This window comes from Microtus ochrogaster, unplaced genomic scaffold (assembly GCF_000317375.1).
Source record: "Microtus ochrogaster isolate Prairie Vole_2 unplaced genomic scaffold, MicOch1.0 UNK12, whole genome shotgun sequence".
In the NCBI taxonomy this organism is placed as follows: Eukaryota; Metazoa; Chordata; class Mammalia; order Rodentia; family Cricetidae; genus Microtus; species Microtus ochrogaster.
The window spans coordinates 7,368,761-7,389,381 of record NW_004949110.1 but is presented as its reverse complement, the minus strand read 5'-3'; the positions used below and the strand labels follow the sequence as shown (position 1 = coordinate 7,389,381).

Below are 20,621 nucleotides of genomic sequence, written 5' to 3'. Positions count from 1 at the left end.
CATTTAGAGCCAAGGAAAATTACTAATCCCAGAAGAATGCATAGATGTGGGGTGCTAGACACCTCTTGTAAGATCTCCCACATGGCACATTCAAAAAGACCGTTAAAATTCTCGAGGGTAATATTCTCAGACATCTTTTTTTTTAATATGGAAAAAAAAATTTACCTGTAATGACTGGTTTCTGCCAGAGGTGGCAGAAGAGTCCACTTGAGTCCACATGGAGGTCTGGTCTGAAACAACTCAAAACCGAAATCTATCGTTCTGGCTGAGGATTTATGAGGTTACCTTGAATCAGACCAAGTCTGCCGCTGAGGTGGTCCGTGCAGGCAAAGGCAATGTGAGCCCCAGAGCACTAGCGGCGAGAGAGCGAGCCCGCTCGCGCTCAGGGTAGGGTGTGGGTTTGATGGGCACTGGCGGCTAATGAGCTGCGTGGTGCCAGGAGCGCGCTGGGCCTGGGAGAGCGCGCAGGGAGTGGCGAGCAGAGTCGGCGGGTGTGGAACGCTTCCCTCCGGTGACCAATCTCACTCGCAAAGGCTGCACTAGGTTCCCCCGTGCGGCGCGGTGGCTGAACCTGGGACCCGCGGGGTGGCTGAGGCCAGTGCCCGGGTCCTGGTGCGGGCGCAGGGAAAATCTGCCACAACGTTGGGCGCCAAATGAAGGCGGATCGAATTAATACAGGCCAATTGGTATAAGATGATACCACTTTAATATAAATAGCACACTCACGCAACCGAAGTTCCCACGATGCCCAGAAACAGGAAACAGGAAGGGGTTACCAGCTTCTGTGCACCCCAATTTATAAACATTTGCCCGAGGCCGTCCCGCCCCCAAAGGGCGGGCTCTCTCTACACAATTCAAACCTTACCTTTCCGTATTTTATCCCACAACTAATCTGATGCCTAGAAAACCCTATTTCTATACATTCTCTAACAGCTAGGTCTAAAATGGTCTGATATAAGCGCATAACACCTAGCACATGGTAGGTGCTTGACAAATATTTATTAAAGTTGATTAAATTAACTAACTTTGCTTTGTAGAATTCCTAAATACTATGGGCCAGCCAGAGGAAGAGAAAGCATGGTTCTTGTCCCCAGGGAGCAGAGTTCAATTAACAAAATGAGATTACTGAAGTTTTTGATAGTTTACTTGAAGCATTGATACATCACTTCCCAAACATGGCAGCTACTTGAGATGACTGCTAGGTAAGGGTCGGCAGGGAGACTCTCAGGAGATGGAAATATAGTCACTAAGCAACTAGGCTAGAAAAGCTCAAGGGAAAGGACCACAGGGATGGGTCTGCTGACTTGCATTTCTGGACCTGGAAGAGATGCCAGCTGCGGGAAGCAACGCTCAGCAGAGGGATGAAAATGTGTCCCCACTCCAGAGGCTAAGGTTAGGTGTAGGCAGTAAAGAAGAGGGAAGGGACTGGCCAGAGTCCGTCGCTGAGACCTGCTGTCCACTGTGAGGATTGGGAGCCCATTGGGTAGGCAGGGCAAAGGTAACAGGAAGCTGGGCTGGGAACCTGCAGCAGCTCCCAAACTCAGCATCTAACATAGAGTGTGGAAGAGATGAAAACTCCATCTCCTCAGGGGACTTACACAAACTACCCTTCCTTCTTCCCCTGGGGACCTTCTCTCAGCATACAGGATGATGGCTGCCTCTATGGGGATCGAGCCTAAATGCCTAGAACACACAATTGGTCTAGGCAGTCCTCACTGGTTTTGCCCAAGTCTTTGGAGTCAATGATAATGGAGAGTATCGATGATTTGTAGGCTTCAGTGAACCTAATGAGAGAGCTTAGACTTTACTGGATTCAAATCAGGATGCAAGCTCTGGGCAGAAGCTGTTTTGAGGGTCTTTTTAACTAGCCATTACTAATACAGGGTGATCATTGCCCTCCCGATTGTGTGGATAAGAAGCTAAAGTACAAAGCAATGAACTACCTAGCCAGGAGTGGCCAAGCAGGGCATGAATCCTCATCTATCCCCCTTCCAAACCTTACCAGACACTTGTGTAGCAGTGCACTAGGATAAATTAATATAACTGCTTTAGCCTGCCCTCACTCATAAAAGAGGTGCGCCCCTGTGATACCACCACAGACAGAACACAAGCATATTTTATTTATTTATTTATTTATTTATTTATTTATTTATTTATTAAAGATTTCTGTCTCCTCCACGCCACTGCCTCCAATTTCCCTCCCCCTCCCCCAATCAACTCCCCCTCTCTCATCAGCCCAAAGAGCAGTCAGGGTTCCCTGTCCTGTGGGGAGTCCAAGGACCTCCCACCTCCTTCCAGGTCTAGTAAGGTGAACAACCAAACAGCCTAGGCTCCCACAAAGCCAGTCCGTGCAGTAGGATCAAAACCCAGTGCCAATGTTCTTGATTTCTCAGCAGTCCTCATTGTCCGCTATGTTCAGCGAGTCCAGTTTTATCCCATGCTTTTTCAGATCCAGTCCAGCTGGCCTTGGTGAGTTCCCGATAGAACATCCCTATTGTCTCAGTGTGTGGGTGTACCCCTCGTGATCCTGAGTTCCTTGCTCGAGAACACAAGCATATTTACAGCAGGAGAATTTAGCCCTGGGCTCTCATCTCATAAAATGGCCATAGCCAACCAGGCAACAACTCCCTTACCAAATCCTAATGTACAAAAGCAAGCAGTTGCTTTCTAATTAATGTTACTTTGCTAAAAGATAATGAAAGCTTTAATGGCAACTTGTTGCTCGTATTGAAAAGTCCCATCCCTTCCAGGAGCCAGTCTTTTACATCCCTGCATTGTTAATGGTTGGGGGTATTAATGTGGCTTTACATGTGAAGGTCTGCTGCCACCCTCAGAGATCCCTAACATCCAGGACACCTTGACAAGGACGGGGGGTGGCAGTCATTGCCCACGACTCTGGAGCGGATGGTTTAAATCATCAGCTGACCAGGGCCATGACTGGAGATGTCTTTCCAGGTGCTTTGGGGAAGATGTGTGCATCAGCATCCCAGATGTGGATGCCTACATCATGGTCCTGCAGGCCATCGAGCCCCAGATTACCCTCCAGGGAACAGAGCGCTTCTGGAGACCGGCTGCCCAGTTTGAAAGTGCCAGAGGAGTGACTCTCTTCCCTGACATCAAGATCGTGAGCAGCTTTGCCAAAACGGAAGCCTCCGGGGACACGAGAGCCACAGGCACAGGTGCACATGGGACCGCTGGAGGGTGGAGTATAATGATATACATCAGGATAACCACACTTCTCACCCACGGCAGGATGATGTATAACAGGAAAGATCAAACAAAGCTAGAAACACTCAGATGATGAGCAGGACAGGGACAGGCAACTCACCAGAGTGTAGCACACCCATGTTAGTGTCAGGAAGCAAGAAGGAATACCCTTGTGCTACATGGTAAATGAGAATTGACAAGAAGACTTAGCAGTACCCATGGAGCATGATCAGAGCCATGTAAGAAAGAGATGCCCAGAAGAAAAGATACTTGGTGCTAACACAGGGTCCCCTGAGAAGCACGGAGAGAGACAATTTGCCTTCCCTTTTCTGTGACTGCAAAAATGCCCTGGAGTGGGTTTGTATTTTTCTGATCACTAGAAGAAATGCTAAGGGTGTGCAAAGGATAGAGCCCGGCTCCGCATTTCCATATACACCGCACAAGGATGGGGCTCACTCGGCAATATGACTGAGCTCTCAGGGAACTCCCAGGTTGTAATTCCCACCAGTTTCATTATTAGGGCTGTTGCTGAGGGAAGGATTAGTTTCCATTCTCTGCTTGGGAGAAACACTCCATTACACAGAAAGCAAGAGCATATGCTGGATGCAGACAAAAGGAAAGAAGCCCACAGAGAGAGTCTGCAGAGAGGAAGGAAGGGAGCCTTCCTTTTGCAACTCAGAGAGACTCAGCATCACGGGGCAATGCTTGCCTGAGAACAGTCCTTCAAAGCCTCCTCCAGAAGCACAGTTTCAACCCCCTCCCCGATCCAAAGCCGCTGCTAATGATGTGTTGGTACCAGTAGGCCTGGGTCCCTGAAGAGCTGCTTCTATAATAATCCCAATTACCCACCGTCTTAAACCACACTGGTCCCCCGTGATTAGGTTCTCAAGGGGCAGACCTCCCGAACGCCTAAAAATAGTTGGTATTTCACACCTGGCCAGCCAGGGTGGTTTCTGAGTTACATGCCATGGTGCATTAAGTCAGGTGACCCTTCCCTCCTCTGTTGTACTCATTTGTGGCTAAAATCGGACTGAGAAAAGGAAGGCCTGCTGACTTCAGTGGTCACAGCCCAAGAGCATTGAGCTTTGGCGCAGCTGATACCTGCACACAGCCAATACTGGGGAAAGCAGTTAACTGGGTCCACACTTCACCTTTTATTTATGAGAGACGCAGGCAGAGCACACAGCCTGGTGCCCGAGAGCTATTATTAGAACTTCTAAATTTCTACACTTACTGTTGAAATAATCATTTTTACGAGACTCTTAAATGAGCAGGCCAACTGCATTTGCTACCAGGCCACAGTGACAGGTTCCAGGGTCATCTTCTGCCCCCTACTGGCATATATCCACATATACTCACGGCCATTCCTATTTATGCAGGAGCACACAGCTACATACTCAATACACCAACACATATATGTTTCCATGCTTCTGTCTACTTGGCTCCCTTGTACCCATCTCTCTTCTGACCCCTGCTATCGACTGTTTGCAATGACTCATTCAACACAACTTCTGAAATGTTCTGCTCATCACCACCCTGACTCCCAGCCTGAGATGCCAAAGGCTTGGGCTTCCCTCTAACTCTCTTTAGTATTTAGCTCTTGGTGGTGAATTACCTGTTTGTTCAACCAGATTATTGTGCTTTTATATATTGCTAGTAACACAAGGAACCATTGTGGTTGGCTAAGCGTAAAAACTTAGGCATGCGGAAACTCTAATAATATGTAGCTAATGAGAACAAAACTATTTTAGGTACCACTGGAATTTTTTAATGAAAATAATTGCCTTGTCCTTTGAATGTCTTTTTAAACATTTGCATTGTTATAGATACCAATAATATTTGAAGATGTAGCCTTAGAAGTTACAACTTTCCAAGTTATAGGGCCAGAACAGCACACTCTATCACATACTCTCTATGTGACTTTGGGCAACTACCCCCCTCCACTTCTTTGAGCATCTATGCCCCCAGCGATGGACTGTGGATAGTACTAGTGTCTATTATCCTTGCACTGTGCCTGGCACACAGCATCCATTCCATAAGTAGCCAACACCTTTGTCTTTAAATGGGGTTTTTAGTTAAGACTGCCAAATTGTCTAGCATTCCAATACATTGATATTTCCTGCAGAAATTTGGAGTCATAAAATCTGGCAAGGACCACCATACTGACCACCTTGCTAATGGGCTCCTGTGAGAGCATATGAACTAATCAATTTGTTCTAATTTATTAATTATTAATTAACTTCTGCTTATATCTTGTGGAATCCAGTGATGATTAATGAACAAGCCATTTCTGTTTGAGTAAAGCATAGAGGCTGCTTCATGGCAGTTCCTGTGCCAGATTCTAAATAAGTTTCTTCCCTTGAGATCCTCAGAGCCTGGTGTGGACATACACACTCATGCGTGCACACTCTAGAGTGCATGTATACATGTGCATGCACATGTGTGCATGCAGACACACACACACAGTCCACATAGAAAAAGCACACGAGTTTGATGAAGAGCCACTTAGTTCTTCCCAAATGCAAACTGTGGCTATGACCTATAATGCCCCCCCTGATGAGGAAACTGAGTAGTATATGGCTCCTCAGAGACACATGCCTTCTCCCCACTAACTCATGCCACCTTCTTGAAGATGCCCTGATGCTTGAGCAATGGGTGTGGCTAACAGGGTTGCATGCCCCCTCCTCCTGATCCACCTGAATGTGCAAGGAGTAACAGAGGAGGTGTCGCGGTGAGCAAGAGCTCTCAATGCTGCTGTTTCTCATGCACCCTCCTTCCTGCAGCCCCCAAATCGTCAGTCTTGGAAGAAATGCTACACAACTTGGATTTCTGTGACATTTTGGTACTTGGAGGGGACCTGGATCCGAGACATGAGTGCTTGGAGCTCAACCACAGTGAGCTTCACCAACGACACCTAGATGCCACTAACTCTACAGCAGGCTACTCCATCTATGGTAAGGTCCCACACAGCCCCTCTGCTCAGTGTTGTGTGCTCAACCACAGTGAGCTTCACCTACGACACATAGATGCCACTATCTCTACGGCCAGCTACTCTATCTATTTACAGTAAGGTCCCACACCCCCTCTGCTCAGTGGTGTGCTCTCAGAACAGTCTTGTCAAGGGACACTGACTATTGTAGCATCTGGGGTTGGGGTGCATTGTGCAGTCCTAGGGGTCAAGAGGAAATTCTTATGTTTCTAGTCTTTACTTTCTAGAGTAACTCCACCCTCTGGGAAAACCGTACCTTATCCTTATTCTTTGGGAATCTGTAGAAACTGAGAGAGGGACTTTACTTTTTGATCCCAGAAAATGCCTCAGCTACATTTGGCAGACTGGGGCCAAACATTCCAGTCATAGACTAGTCTACATGGAAACTCTTTGGATTGGTTTCATCTTTGAAGCTTCTGCTTCTGCTCCTTTTCCACCCATAAGTGCTCTGACTTTCACCCTGGATTCACAGCCCTGACAGCATCAGTCTGTCTCCTATGCCTACAGTTCCCCCTTCTCTTTTCCCTCCTGACAGTAGGTATGGTCTCTTTGTGCAGGTGTAGGGTCCATGAGCCGCTACGAGCAAGTGCTGCACCATCTCCGTTACCGCAACTGGCATCCCACTTCCCTTGAGACCCGGAGGTTCCGGATCAAGTGTTCAGAACTCAATGGGCGTTACACTAGCAATGAGTTCAACCTGGAGGTGAGTGTATCCTGCCATTGTTAGGGGAGGCCTGACCCACCTGCACGTTCCCTCATTCATTCAGAGAAATACCTCAACCTCCTGCTTGCATCTCTCCTTGCTCTTCCCAGGTCAGTGTCCTCCATGAAGTCAGAGTCTCTGATAAGGAGCACGTCAACCACCTTGTTGTGCAGCCACCCTTCCTTCAGTCTGTCCATCACCCTGAGTCCCGGACTAGTATCCAACGCAGCTCAGGTAGGACATCGGATGGCAATTCAGATATTGTAGCACCCAAAGGTGCTCGGAGCTGAGGAAGGGACTCCTGCTGTGGGGAAAGTACAAACCCTCCCTCTGAACACATCTGCTTTCAACAGGGAGTCAATCAACTAAGCAAGGAGTTTCATGCAACCCGTAATGACAGAGATTGGTACAAAGGGCTGAGACATTATGTTAGTCATTTCAGGGCCAACTCAACAGCTTTCCATGAACCGCTTCCACACTTAGCATATTCAAAGTCATCTGCCCGTGCCTTTGCTTGAGCGCTTGCTGTATTGTGTCACCGTCTGGTCGCACACATATTCCTACTAAATTTTATAGTGCCTAACTCAGAGGAAATTTCCATACAATTTGAGGAGAAAAGCCATGAGTAAAAGAGAATCTACATTTATTGAATGCCTACTGTGTGCCTCTGTAGACGCTCACAGAGATTATCTTCCTTACTCTTCACAATTACCATAACAGAGTGGGTGTAACATCTAACACACATGGATGAAAATATATCCCAGGCATAGTGAGGTAAGGCCCCAGAACCCTACGACTGAGAAACTGGAGGGAAGATTTTATTGTGAACACAGATGTCTTGTCCTTTGGAAGAATGAGTGATCGCTTTGATCATCATGTTATTTGGGTTCCTTTTTTGTTTCAGTGGTCCCGAGCATCGCCACAGTGGTCATCATTATCTCTGTGTGCATGCTGGTGTTCGTGGTGGCCATGGGTGTCTACCGAGTCCGAATTGCCCACCAGCATTTTCTCCAAGAGACTGAGGCCGCCAAAGAAGCTGAGATGGATTGGGATGACTCGGCCCTGACGATCACAGTCAATCCTATGGAGGTGATGCTCTCTGGGATGTGGGCTTGGGGTGGGGGTGGGGGCTTCTCCTGCTAATTGACTGGGCTCGTCTTCTGCCCCATCCCGGATCCAGACTCCTCCTAGTCTAATGACTCCCATTTCCAGTGATTCTCTCATCTCTGCTTCTTCAGTCCTCTCGACATGAGCAAGCCCTATTTCCCCATGAACTGTGTTCTCTAATTTAAAATGTGCCATCTTTCTTATCCCACAAACATAGCTAGAATTTTCTTAAAGCAAGTAGTCGTTCAGTGTCTATTCCTCTCCCCCACTGTCGTTCAGAGCTGACGAACACTCAGGAATTTAATATTGAACTCTTGATTAGCTAACAGTGCAAATTAGGCGGCCTACAGAGCTCACTTACAGGCTTGGAATAAGTTAAAACAAAAGCTCAGCAACAACACCTGCCATTTAATAAGGGCCCCTTTAGCTAGACACTGCACCAGATGGTCTGTATACCTAAGCACCATGCGAAGTGGGAAGCATCACCCTCATTTACCAAGGTGGGAGCTGAGAGAAGAGTGGTACCATGTTCAAATGCATGCAGCCAGCATTCAAAGTCAAGGCAGTACAATTCTGAAGCTCCCTGGATTTTGGTTGTCCGGGAGCCCCCAGAAGCCATCTATGACCATGTGAGGGGGCTGGTCTATATATCTTCCTATCATTCCTCTGGCACACAGATGCCGAGTCTGGAAGACACAGGCCCAGAGAAAGTCCCAGGGAAATAACAGAGATGAGTCTGGAAGACACAGGCCCAGAGAAAGTCCCAGGGAAATAACAGAGATGAGTCTGGAAGACGCAGGCCCAGAGAAAGTCCCAGGGAAATAACAGAGATGATCATTGCTGGCTGGTTCCAGTTCTACTCACAGCTCATCCCCTGCTCCTGTGTCACGGCCAGCATGGCACGATTTCTTTCAGTATGCACTTCCATCCTCAAAGAGACTAACTTTAAGTGTAAGAAGCAGGAGCAATCTGAGGAGCAAACAGTGTGCCTCAAAGACCCAGTCAGGCCAGCTCTTGCTGAAGCTCTAGTGTGTAGACTCTTGGGGGCCTGCCATTCATTAGGGGACACTAACGTAAGGAAAACCTTGTAGGAAGGGTTTAGAGGAGACAGAAGTGGACAGAAGATAATCTAAAGAGCCACAGATAATCTACGTAGCCACACAAGGCAACATATCGCTCATGGCCTGAATTGCCAACTCAAAACATAAACCCAAAAAAAAAGGGGTGTTGCTGCAATCACCACAAAGCTGTTAGAAGGGAAAATGGAACTGGAGAGGGTAGCGTGCATAAGGAGGCAGGCAGGGAAAGTGAGGACCTAAACTTTGGCCTTTGCAAAAGAATAGTTTCTCATTACAGTACACCCGCACCTTGGCTTAGACAACCTTCTATTTCCAGGGATTCGAGGTTCCCACATGGAAAGGTGTCCAAGATTAAGCCTGATTGTACCCCTGGGAAGCAAACAGTTAAGAATGGAAAGTTCTAATTAAAGGATCTGAAAGATTCAGTAGGTGACGTTGTTGGTTAAATGCCCATCTCGTCAGTGACACTAATACGTTACCTTGACTATGTGTCATGGGATTTGCTGCTATTTTAGACCTTTATCTGACTTTCTGACTTTCCTCTACCAAGTCTCTTTCCCAGAGATCCTATCTAGGCAGGGTAAGGGGTTTAGCTTTGAGTTAAATGAATCCCAAGAGTCTTAAGTCGTTGCTGCACAGAGCTCCCAGGGGACCCTGTCCAGTCCTTGATGTATATTTCATTTGTCCTTGGCGTCCAGAAACATGAAGGACCAGGGCATGGGGAAGATGAGACTGAAGGAGAGGAAGAAGAGGAAGCAGAGGAAGGCGTGAGCTCCAGCAGCAGTGGCTCTGACGACAGCGAAGAGGAAGAGGAGGAAGGCACCGGCAGAGGCAGACACGGGCAGAGTGGCACGAGGCAAGCCCAGCTGGAGTGGGATGATTCCACTCTCCCCTACTAGCTCCCACAGCTCTGCTGACCAACCTGTGTGCCCCTTTTGTAAAGCCCAACCCAATGCATACCCCAGCCTGTCACACTCGCCTCTGATTTCTATGACAGGTCTGGGAAGGCCATCGGCTTCCCGGAATCTGCCCTCTGTGGTTTGGGTACTGCTGGTGTCCCAGCCGTAGGGCAGTTCCAAGAGCCCAGTGTCACCATCAGTGAGGACTTCAGGATGGTTCCATTGTCCTGTAGCCCTCACTGCCCTGGGCTCACCCAGAATCCTGTCACTCACCCAGTCTACAGAGTTCTGAACACGTTCTTTTCTGCAGGGGAGAAGTCCACCTTTGTCACTTACCACCCCAAAGTTAGTGTTCTCAGACTCCTTGGGTTGTAACTCACTGTGTATGTACTTAACTAAACAGCCTTTCTCCACCTACACCAGCAGGTCCTCCCTAGGTTTGGTCTCCAGGTTGCTTTTTACAGGGAGGGCAATGGAATCTCATAAACCTAAGGTCTTAGAGCTGAAGAATTGAAAAGAAAGCCTTTGTTGAGGCAGAATTGAGTTTCCAGGGAAGGGTTCATAGGATACCTGTACATGTACAAATAACACACACAAACACACACATACATACATACACACACACAGAGTTCCTAGCTTTGAGAGCCTTTTCTTTTTACTTCTTTCTAAGACTACATAAACTAGTATAAAAAAGTTCAAAACCAAAAGTTAGTTGGTCTTTGACCATAAGTAGCGTGGATCCTCATCAAAGGGCTTACTGACCAGCGTTCGGACCTGCCTAGGGATGCCTGGGTAAGTGGGGCGGCCCTGTCGGGGGCTATCACCAAACAGAACCTCGGGGCCAAGGAAGCATGTCACACAGGCACTGCTCGGGTGACAGCTTAAGTTTGGCTATTGTCAGGAGCCCGAGAAAGGACTAATGGGGTGACCCAGCAAGGTTCATAGTGGCTGGAAATCTGCTTTGACAGGGGGTTGGTATGGTTGGACTCCCCTAGATAAGGGCAGCCTGAAGGTTGACAAGGCTGCCACCACCTAGCCTGTGGTCCTTTATCTCCTAGGTTACTGTTTTCTCTCGAGGAAATAACATCATTTTCAGATGTAGTGGAACAAATATGGGCTTTTGCAGTCTGCGATGGAAGTTGGGAAATTTAACTGCTAGGAATTCAAAGCGTATTCGTAATAATAGCAGCTGCTTCTTTCTTCTTCTCATAAAAGGAGGGACGCTTTGAATAGGGGGCAAATATATCAAAATCCTAATTTCTTGTTTCTTTTTCTTATTTTAATAAGGAAGACTTTTCCATCTCCATTCTAACATGGGCACGTCGTGAGGAGAATTGTTGCTATAGTAACTGGTGGACAATCTTTTGCGGCCAAGAGAATAGCAGGCAAGAATGAAGGCTGTGGCAAGGGCCCCACAAGGCTTTGAAAACATGTTTGCTCCAAACACCTTGAGCTCCTCTTGTTCTCAATCTGTTTAGGCCATCCTCCTCATCCCACTCTTCCCCAGGCCCATCCTAAATTGGCTCGGTCCCCGTCCACTGTCAGTTTCTCGTCACATAACTTTGGGGTTGAACTAACTATTCCCCCATGCCATTCAACAGAACATTCGGAGAGTGGCTGTGACTGATGTCATCCAGTCCTCTGCTCAGCCCTCTGGGCAGTGAGAATCCATGCCAGGTCTCCGCCAGCTTCCAGCTGGAGAGATCTACCGCATGCTGTAGTTCCGTCTCCTGGAGCGTTTCATGCACACCTTCCCTTTCTTGAGCCTCCAAGTAACCTTGGGAAATATTTGAGAAATCTGTTAGGGGGTATGTTTCTGGGCTGAGTAAACTGAGGATCAGAGTCAGTGTCCTGCTCAGAGTCCGTTCGGAGGTATAGACTGCCCTCTGTTTCCAGTCCATGGTTCTACTTATGTCCGTATTAACATACGTTCCTGGGTACCCAGTATGTGCTAAGCACTCTCCAGTGGGGAGGGTATGAAGCTGAAGGAGACAGGCCTTTCCCCATAGAGGACCTGAGAGTTACAGAAGACACACAAACAAGCCTGGGAATTACACAGGAGAAAGGAGAAGGAAGTGACAGAAAACACAGGGTGAACAGGGACACATTTACCAACTCAATCAGTGCCCTAATTTTTCTTTCTTGGAAGAAACTTGAGATTTTATATTCATTGCTGGGAAATAGACACATCTCTCATGAATTACCCCCAATCAAATGCCCCTTTTCTGTTAAGCACTTTCTGCACATTTACAAGGGGAAAAAGTCTACAGGACCAGTTAGGGCTTCACAATCCCATTATTTAAATAAAAAGACATTCTTCAGTCAGGCATTTTAGAAGCTACTGAATTCTCCCAAAATTATGGCAGTAAAGGGAACACTTTGTATGTTTAAAACCAATCCTTTCTGAATGAGATTTTGATTGCAAATATTTAAGTCTAGGGTTTATGAGAGTGCTTTGTTCTGCTCTGACTTTTCAGTCCGATTGGGTAGAACGCTGTTCTCGTGCCCCGGGCTACCTCTTGTGGTTGCATTGCTCATTCATGGTTAGGTGAACTGTTTGGAGTATTAGAAGACCTTTATGTTTTGTATGAGGTGGAGGAGGGGAAAGCAGATGGAGGTTAGGAAGCATTAGGATAAACCAGCAAAGATGTGTCATTGCAGGAGGCATTTGGTGGCTGGACTTATTTGCAGGGAAATGATGATAACAAGACACGAAAGCCTTTCCCTCCTCTGGCAGTGCACAAGGTCATTCTATATGCCAACTCCAAAGCTGAGACATCTAAATGATGCTACTGGGACCAGAGGCATTTATCCTGTTCCTAACACTCACTTGTTACCTTGGGTAAGATCAAGGAGGGGTTGTGGTCATAAAATAACCAGGTTTAGCAGGCATCCAGGTAAGTGGTAGGTAATGGCATATGCCTTCCACCAGATATTCTGGCCAAAAGGGTAAGATGTTACTCACACTGGCATTTCTCAGGCTCTGTAGGGTGGTTTTTTGAAACCCGAACTCCCAGATGATTTGGACACTGTGACTTCTCAGGGACAGATGAGCAGTCAAGGAGGGGCAGACTCATTCCCAGGAGAGGCAGCTGATTGGTTTGGCCACAGACTAGTCCATTGGTTAGCTGGCCAAATGGACAACCTGAGTCTGCTATTCAGAGCTTGGAAATAGGTTGAGCCTGAAAACAGGTAGACTGCCATGCTCAGGCAACCTAAAAGACAGAGAGGATGAGAAAAAGGAGGATGAGGTCAGAAGAGACAGCACAGAGTGGATTGCCCCACTGGAGAAAAGCCATGAAGCCCATTGAAGAAGTCTCTCCAGGAAAGCTGATTGTATTCTAACAGATTTAAACAAATACTATCAGTCTGGCCAAGGCTCCAAGTCACACAGATGCAAAATCTGTGATTTCTGTGAGAACTTTCTTCAATTAGCCATCCGTCCGCCATGCTTAGTTTAGACCATGATTCCAGGGACCCGGAGTCTCTATGAAGGCGACCTCTGCTAGTGCCCCCTTCCTGTGCATCAGAGATCAACAGCTTATGTCTGGAAAGATCCAGAAAGGAGAGACTTAGGGCAGTAAGCATTTGTTCTCTCTGTTGCTCCTGTTGAGTCCCACCTTATGGCATGAAAGAAGCCACTGACAATACCCAAACAGAGACTTTCCAATTCATTTCTCCATCAGCTTCCCTGGAAAGTTGATTTATGATACTGAAAAAAAAAGAGGAAATTTGAACTCATTGAATTCAATTCTTGTCATAAAGCTTTTACTCTCTTTATTTCTCATTTCCCACACAAAACTTAGCCTGCAAGACATTGAAAAAACTAGCCACCAGGTAAATCCATGTGAGTACCCACAATACACAGGAAGTAACCCTCCATTTCCCAGGAGAAAAACTATACCAGCGTGCCTCTATCAGCTCCCTAGTGGTCGGTGCCTTGAATTGAACAGCTGGAAAACACTAGGTTCTTCCTGAAAACTCTCTGAGAAGTTCACAGAATATTGGAGAAAATAAATAAATAAGCAAACCAACAGAAATCCCACTTGTTATTTTTGAACTGATCAAATCAGACAAATATCCCCAAGGGTCGGATGCCTTGGACCCAGGGAACTGGCTAATCACTGAGCACTGACTATCTCCTCTGCTGAAGCAGGAGCTAACTCCCCAGGCTCGGCACCTTCCCAGCAGGGCTCAGTCCATAATGATTTCCAAGCAGAAGTGTTCATTATCTGGGACTGATTTTCATTTCAGCCCTGTTCATGTCTTCGCTCTAAAAATGATACTAAAGACCTGTGGCTGTTCGAATCAATAGCAACACAATCAGCAGAAAGCCCTACCCGGCACACTTCAAAATTAACCGTCTTCTTGCCTCCATGACTCGATATTAGCAGCAAAGAAAGGAGTGCTTTTTCTTAATCATCTCCCCCATTTAAATTAATCAGATTGGCTTTGCAAAATAAATAAATAAATAAATATAAATAAAAATGGGAGGGAACAAATCTAATTCTTTAGAAGAATTTGCCAGTGAATTGTAGATGATGTTCACATAACATGTAGCCTCTGGGGGTTCCCAGACTCTCCTGCAATGTGCTCAGGCAGTTGCGATGGCGCAGGCGTCTCGATCTGGGCCAGACATTTATCGAGGCTGACAAGCCAAAGCCCTTGGCACGGTTTAATTTTCATGTAACCGCTTTCCGTTGTCCAGCTGCAGGGAGAGGAAATGAGCAATGCCAGCTTAGAAGTCAACTCCAGCACCCTCGTTTGACTGTCTTTATTTGTTCTGCGTTAGCTTCCTTCCAACACTGGTGGAAAGGGAGAGTTGGTTTTAGAGGAGCTAGGGCGTAGGAGCCAAGCTTGACTTTGTCCCATGGTAACAAAGGACACAGAAAGGACCTCCACAAGCTTCTCAGAGAACAGTCAGATGGCTGCTGTGTCAGTCTGTTAGCTGATGGGAGTCTCTGTGGTTGTGTTCAACCAATTCAGCAAGTCCTCTCTGAGCACCCGTGAGGGCGAGACTCAAAGTTGGGGCATGGGGAAGAGAGATTAAATGAAATAGACACTTGCTCGTGAGGATACCCGGTCTTGCATGCCAGAGGCGTCCACAAGCAGTTAGGATGGTCAGGGGTAGAATATAATTGCTTTGCAGTCACCTGCTTGAAGTTAAAAAGATCCTAGGGGTGCTGAAGGGCCTCCATGAAAAGACAGAGAAGATCTTTAGGGAAGTGAGCACTGTGCTCTGCAATGCTCCTTCATTATCAGGGTTTAGATCACTTATAGAAGAAAGCCTTTCCCTCCATGCCCAAATAATATGACTGATGGCTAAGATTTGGTGAAACTAAGACAGAGGAGCCGCAGCCAGGCAGAGCGGACAGGTTATGAAAGGGGGGGGGGTGTAAGAGGGTGGGAGGCTGACAGCCAAAGCCAGCCTGATGTGAGCGTCCTCATGCGAAGGCCGGAGCTCTGAAGGCTCCGCGGAGATTTGCTCACCGTGTCCAGTCCTCTGGCTGTGTGATTTGTACGGTGAGGACAGCAGCAGTGCCGTGGAACTGGGAAGGCAAACTCCCCAGGTGAGGTTCAGCAAACTGTGTTCTCTAGTGTGCTGCTCAGGTAGACTAGGGGTCGAGAACCGTTGCTGTGGAGGAAGAGACCAGCGTCTGCTAGCATTTGGGAGGGGCTGCTAACAATCGGAGAAAATAACCAGCTCCTACTACAGTCCGAGAGGAAAACAGAGCAGGGCCCCAATTCACACCCCTAGAGCAATAATTTCAAAGAACCGAGTCCCAGTTCCAATTTCTCTCCTCTGCCTGGGTGTGAGGTGATCCCTGCCCACGTGTCCCTTCTACAGTAAGGAGGGACACTGCCTAGGAGGGCTGTACTGAAGTCACCCAGCCCCAGGGAGGCCACCTACCCAGCTTGCCCAGTTCCTGGCCTATAAAGCCTGTTTTGTGTGGAAGCAAAGAGGCTGCAGGGAGGAGCCCAGGCCACTAGGAGGCCACTTTGCTCTCCGCGTGCATCCCGGAGAACAGGGTCCTTCAAGGACACTCCCAGGTTGCTACATCACTATTCATTTGTAATGAGACTGGGGGAACACAGTCACAAAGCAAACATTAAATTGGATGGGGAATGGATTGCTTCTCTTGGCAGGACAGTAAGCCATGTTACTAAAAATAGAAAAAAACCTAACAGCCAAACCAGCAGCTTTATCTACAGTGGGAATCTCATTCCTGTAGTCTAGGTAAGCACCAGGCCCCAACCATTGCCCTTTGCTTGAATGACCAGATACCTGGGCCTGATTTCCAGCATAAGATCTATGGTACAAGCACCATAAACCCTCAGCTGGAACTCCTTACTGTTTTACCAGTTACCATGCCTGTGATCTAAGTCTACACATCGAAATCTCAGGGTCAAGGTCAGAGGTGAGGGCACATAAGCCAAGAGACCCCATCATGCTCAGAAACGTCCCTCCTCACAGATGCTTCCCTGAGCCCCCTAAGGACTCCAAAAGGAGCCTGAAATTTCACATCTTTAGAAAGTTAGAATCTACCTTTTTCATTAAGTAGAAGAAATGGGAGCGGAGGAAAAAAAAATGTAGGACATGCCTGTTATTTACCTGTGGGAAGCAAGAGAAAACCAAGTAGAGGAAATTTTCTTTTACAGCCTGGCCTCTCAGAGTGAAATCCCTGCTGACAACACTTCTGTCCCGACACTTAAGGCAATTTTGTGTTTCTCTTACACACCAGCCATTTGCGATGAAGGCCTCCAAAGGGATAGAACAGAAAGAGATGGAAAGTAGTCCTGGAAGAAGGATGCTCATTGACAGGTTTGTTCAGGCAGGGCAAGGAGACAGTTCGCCCTTGGAGCAGGAGATCAGATCCAGCCAGGGTATTGGGGGAAAGGAGAGACCACCCAGGAAGGAGACACGTGGAGCAGTCAACAAGCAGAATATATGAACCGGTAGTTCTGAGCTAGTGACATGGTAAGCCTGAGGTAGCACCACCCCCAAGAGTCACAGTCTACCTTCCCAGAATACCCTAGAAAACAAGACCTATGGAATCAGTATAGACCCTCCCTACTTTTCCTACCTCCACTTGCCTCTTCCCTTTTATACTGAGCATTTCGGGAATAGACATGGCACGCAAACACATAACTATTGAGGGTTCTTTCCCCCAGCAGAACGAGCTGTCAGAAGACGAAGCAAAGAGGTAATATCTATCTGCAAAGGCAGAGAATCAGCCCACGGATTTTAGGTAGAGACTCCAGCACTCCTGTGGGAAAGGGATGGGGGTGGACAAGAAAGTAGCCTCTGCCCTCTGGAAGGATTCCTGGGGCAGGGGTTAAGGGAGTTCAGTGGTATCCATGAGTCACATAGCCTAGTAAAATGCATGCATTCAGCTTCGGAGGCAAAAGCACATCCATTCTGGCCATCAGGGAATGCTGGGGTGTGGCTCTCGCCACTATGCAATCTCCATGATACAGCCCGGAGGAAATATTGATGGCACTCTCACAGGAATAGTCCCAAGGGTGGAAATAGAGCATAAGTTTTGAGGAAAGGAAGTTAGTTGTGGCACCCAAGTAAATTGCTTGTAAAGGAAGGGAAGAGATGTTGACAGAGAAGGTGATGGAGTTGGAGAGGGAACAAGTTGATTAGGAGTGATAGAAGGGGGAGCAACCAAGAAGCGAGGGTACTGCTCTGTGCTTACACTTACATTCATGTGTCAAAGAAATCATGGGTAAGTGTAACCATGGGACCACAGAGGCAGTCACTGCAATGGTTTTACAAGTCAGAGTCCCTTGAAGTGGATGACAGATCAGTCTGCCTTCCAGGTTTCCGTATGATCTGCTTCCGAGAAAGAGCAGTTGGTGCTCTGAGCTGGATAGGCATAGCTGGGGATTGGAGCAAACTAGGTGGAGAATAGAAAGAAGAAAGCTTACATAGACGCTGGCTGTACCCAAGGAAACCTATAGTTACTAGAGCGGAGTTTGTTATGTTATTGCGTGGGCATTGTAATGTATGTAAGGAGGCATCATAATGATACGACGGGCCATTAGTTTAAGGAATTAGAATATTAAGTATAAGATACCAGACATAACTAGATGAAGGGATACTGATAATATATATGTATGTACATATATGCATATCTATAAGATGGAAATGAGATTTATAAAGAGAGGTCATTAGTCCCAACAGATTTTAATCCTCCAGAAGCCTTAGGTTATTCTTATTGTTATTTGCTTTTAGCTCTCAAAACCCTGGAAAAAGCACCTGGAACACAGCAGGAGTCGTAAACATTTGGAAGTGAAGCACGTAGCTTGTCCCTACTTGGTGAAGACAGATCACAAAACCCCATATTGACTGAGCCATACAGAAGCAGGTTGACCACACACTTCTCCTAGCTTACAGATGCCTTTGTGAATTCCCATTAGTCCACACAGTACTCAGACAGCTACAGACACTGGGTCTGGATCTCTGACAGTGAACAGTGACAGTGGCTTACACACATTTAGAACTATCTGAATAATACCCGCAATGCTGTTTCTGCAGGATAGAGTCTGCCCACCCTACCATTGTCTCTGTCTTTCCCTATGGACTTGATAGGTACTATTTAATCTACCATCTTCAGTCATGATGTTGGGATGAAATATAAAGATTCTGGGTACAGCCAATCTCAGGCCCTTCCCTCCTCCCATCTCTGGAGATGATGTCACCATTTAAAAACCTTGTGTGAGAAGCCTGTTTGTTTGAGCCTGTTGAGCCTGTTCCTCAACCTCAGTGATGGGAAAGGCCTGAGACAGACAGGCTGCTTGCTCTACTGGAGCCTCTCTGGGGTCCACCCTGCAGAGAGACAGAGCACCCTCATTTATGGATCCCCCCTTCCACCCACTCCTGACTGGGCAGTGCCCATTAGGCCTGTGCAGCTGGAGTGTCTATAGCCAGAGCCAGCTTCACCTGGGGATTGTCCAGCGTGTTCTTGGCACACATGTTCTGAGCCACTTGAGCTGCCTCCAAGAATGAATCTTCTTAGTCTACAAATGTATTTATTTGGTAACTATGCTACTGTGTGTGTATGAGTCTGATACAATGCAAAAGCTTTGAAATGTCTTATTAAAAGAACTTATGAGTTTATAGAAAATTGAATCTAACTTCAGAACAGTGCGTTATGTTGTCGGTCAATAAGGTTGCCCAGCCACAGGGGACCCGAGGAAAACCTTAGCCTCCCACTCCTTTCCTTGGTCCCTTCTCCCTGCCTAATTGCCCTACTAGAGTCTAACTGATGCAGAGTGAAGGATGCTGAGAGCGTACATGTACATAAAGATTTAATAGAAAAATAAACTCTGGGAGAATCAGTTGAGTTTCTTCCCATGGCTGTGATCTTATCATGCCCGAATCCCAAACTCTAAATTTCTAACAGTTTCGATTCTTGCAGTCTCTGAGTAATTTGTTAAATGCCTATTCAACACAGACAGATATTTATTTTCAGCCTTGGCTTGTAAATGCCTACAAACTGATTCATGTTGGTGGTCGTTACGACACTTCTGTGAATTGGTGAATAAATATGATTTTAGAATTTCACAGTAAAGATGACTTCTGAGGGTTTTATTGTCCAGACATGTGGTGGGATGAGAGGCTGAAAACTGCTCCAACTGGATCAGCATAACTTGGGCTCTGACCTGTATCCACGTGGGTGAGAGAGACCTGGTGAATGTGGCAATGGTTGACCCCATACGACTTACTTCGGAGCCCCCTGTGATATGAGACCTGAGCCTGGCGGTGTTGTCACGGGAGACGGCTAGCATAGTGATCTCAGCGCAATGGGGTGTTTATTGGAGACCAGCGAATTGCTGGAGCTATGAACCCTGAAGTAGCTTATTCTTCCTGGTAACCATGAGACCCAGAGGAATCCAGAATATTTCCTCAGACAAGAGGTTGTGAGCATGGCCCTGTAGCTAGATTTATCTTTGAGCTGCCAACCAGCTCTCAAATAAAGACATGGAGATTTAATATTAATTATGAATGCTCAGACTTAGCTTAGGCTTGTCCCACTAGCTCTTTGAACTTAAGACTTTGAAATGTCTTCTTAAAAGGACTTATGAACTTATAGAAAATTGAATCTAACTTCAGAACAGCTACTGCCCATCTATGTTTTGCCTCAGGGCTTTTTACCCATCTTTTATTCTGTACATCCTACTTCCCTGTTTCCTCTGTGTCTACCTGACTGACCCCTGGAGTCTCCTTGGCATCTCTTTTTCTTTCTTCTTCAAGACTAAATTCCTCTTCCTACTTACTCCCTCTGCCCGGAAATCCGTCTATGCCTCCTCCCTCACTATTGGTCATTCAGCTTTTCATTAGACCAATCAGGTGCCTTAGGCAAGCAAGGTAAAACAGCAACACATCTTTACATAATTAAACAAATGTAAAACATCTTTGCATAGTTAAACAAATATTCTACTACATGGCCCTTCCCCTCTTTTGAGCCATCCCTTTCCACCATGCTGATGTGCCCATAGATACAGGTGACACTTAGGGCCACCTTGGCACAGGAGCTCATAGTGTTGAGCTCCCTCTCACTATCCAAAGACAGTGGAGATCCAGAACACATCCCTAAGATTCTAGATGCTGCCATTACCAGATATCC

General features: G+C 46.9%; 1 protein-coding gene across 2 annotated transcripts in view; it reads left to right on the top strand.

Annotated features, from left to right (window-relative positions):
* Clstn2 (calsyntenin 2) overlaps window positions 1–19,555 on the top strand; it is a 572,791-nt gene extending 553,236 nt beyond the window's left edge. The window contains exons 12-18 of one of the 2 annotated variants that reach the window (XM_026789022.1): window positions 2,956–3,179; window positions 5,991–6,161; window positions 6,754–6,899; window positions 7,010–7,133; window positions 7,804–7,988; window positions 9,784–9,941; window positions 18,227–19,555. In XM_026789022.1, the coding sequence (XP_026644823.1) occupies window positions 2,956–3,179; window positions 5,991–6,161; window positions 6,754–6,899; window positions 7,010–7,133; window positions 7,804–7,988; window positions 9,784–9,941; window positions 18,227–18,287 (1,069 nt within the window). In that variant the 3' untranslated portion in view covers window positions 18,288–19,555. Of the gene's footprint in view, window positions 1–2,955; window positions 3,180–5,990; window positions 6,162–6,753; window positions 6,900–7,009; window positions 7,134–7,803; window positions 7,989–9,783 lie in introns of both variants that reach the window. The other variant, XM_013353582.2, reaches the window with a different exon arrangement.
* The last annotated feature ends 1,066 nt before the right edge of the window (window positions 19,556–20,621 follow it).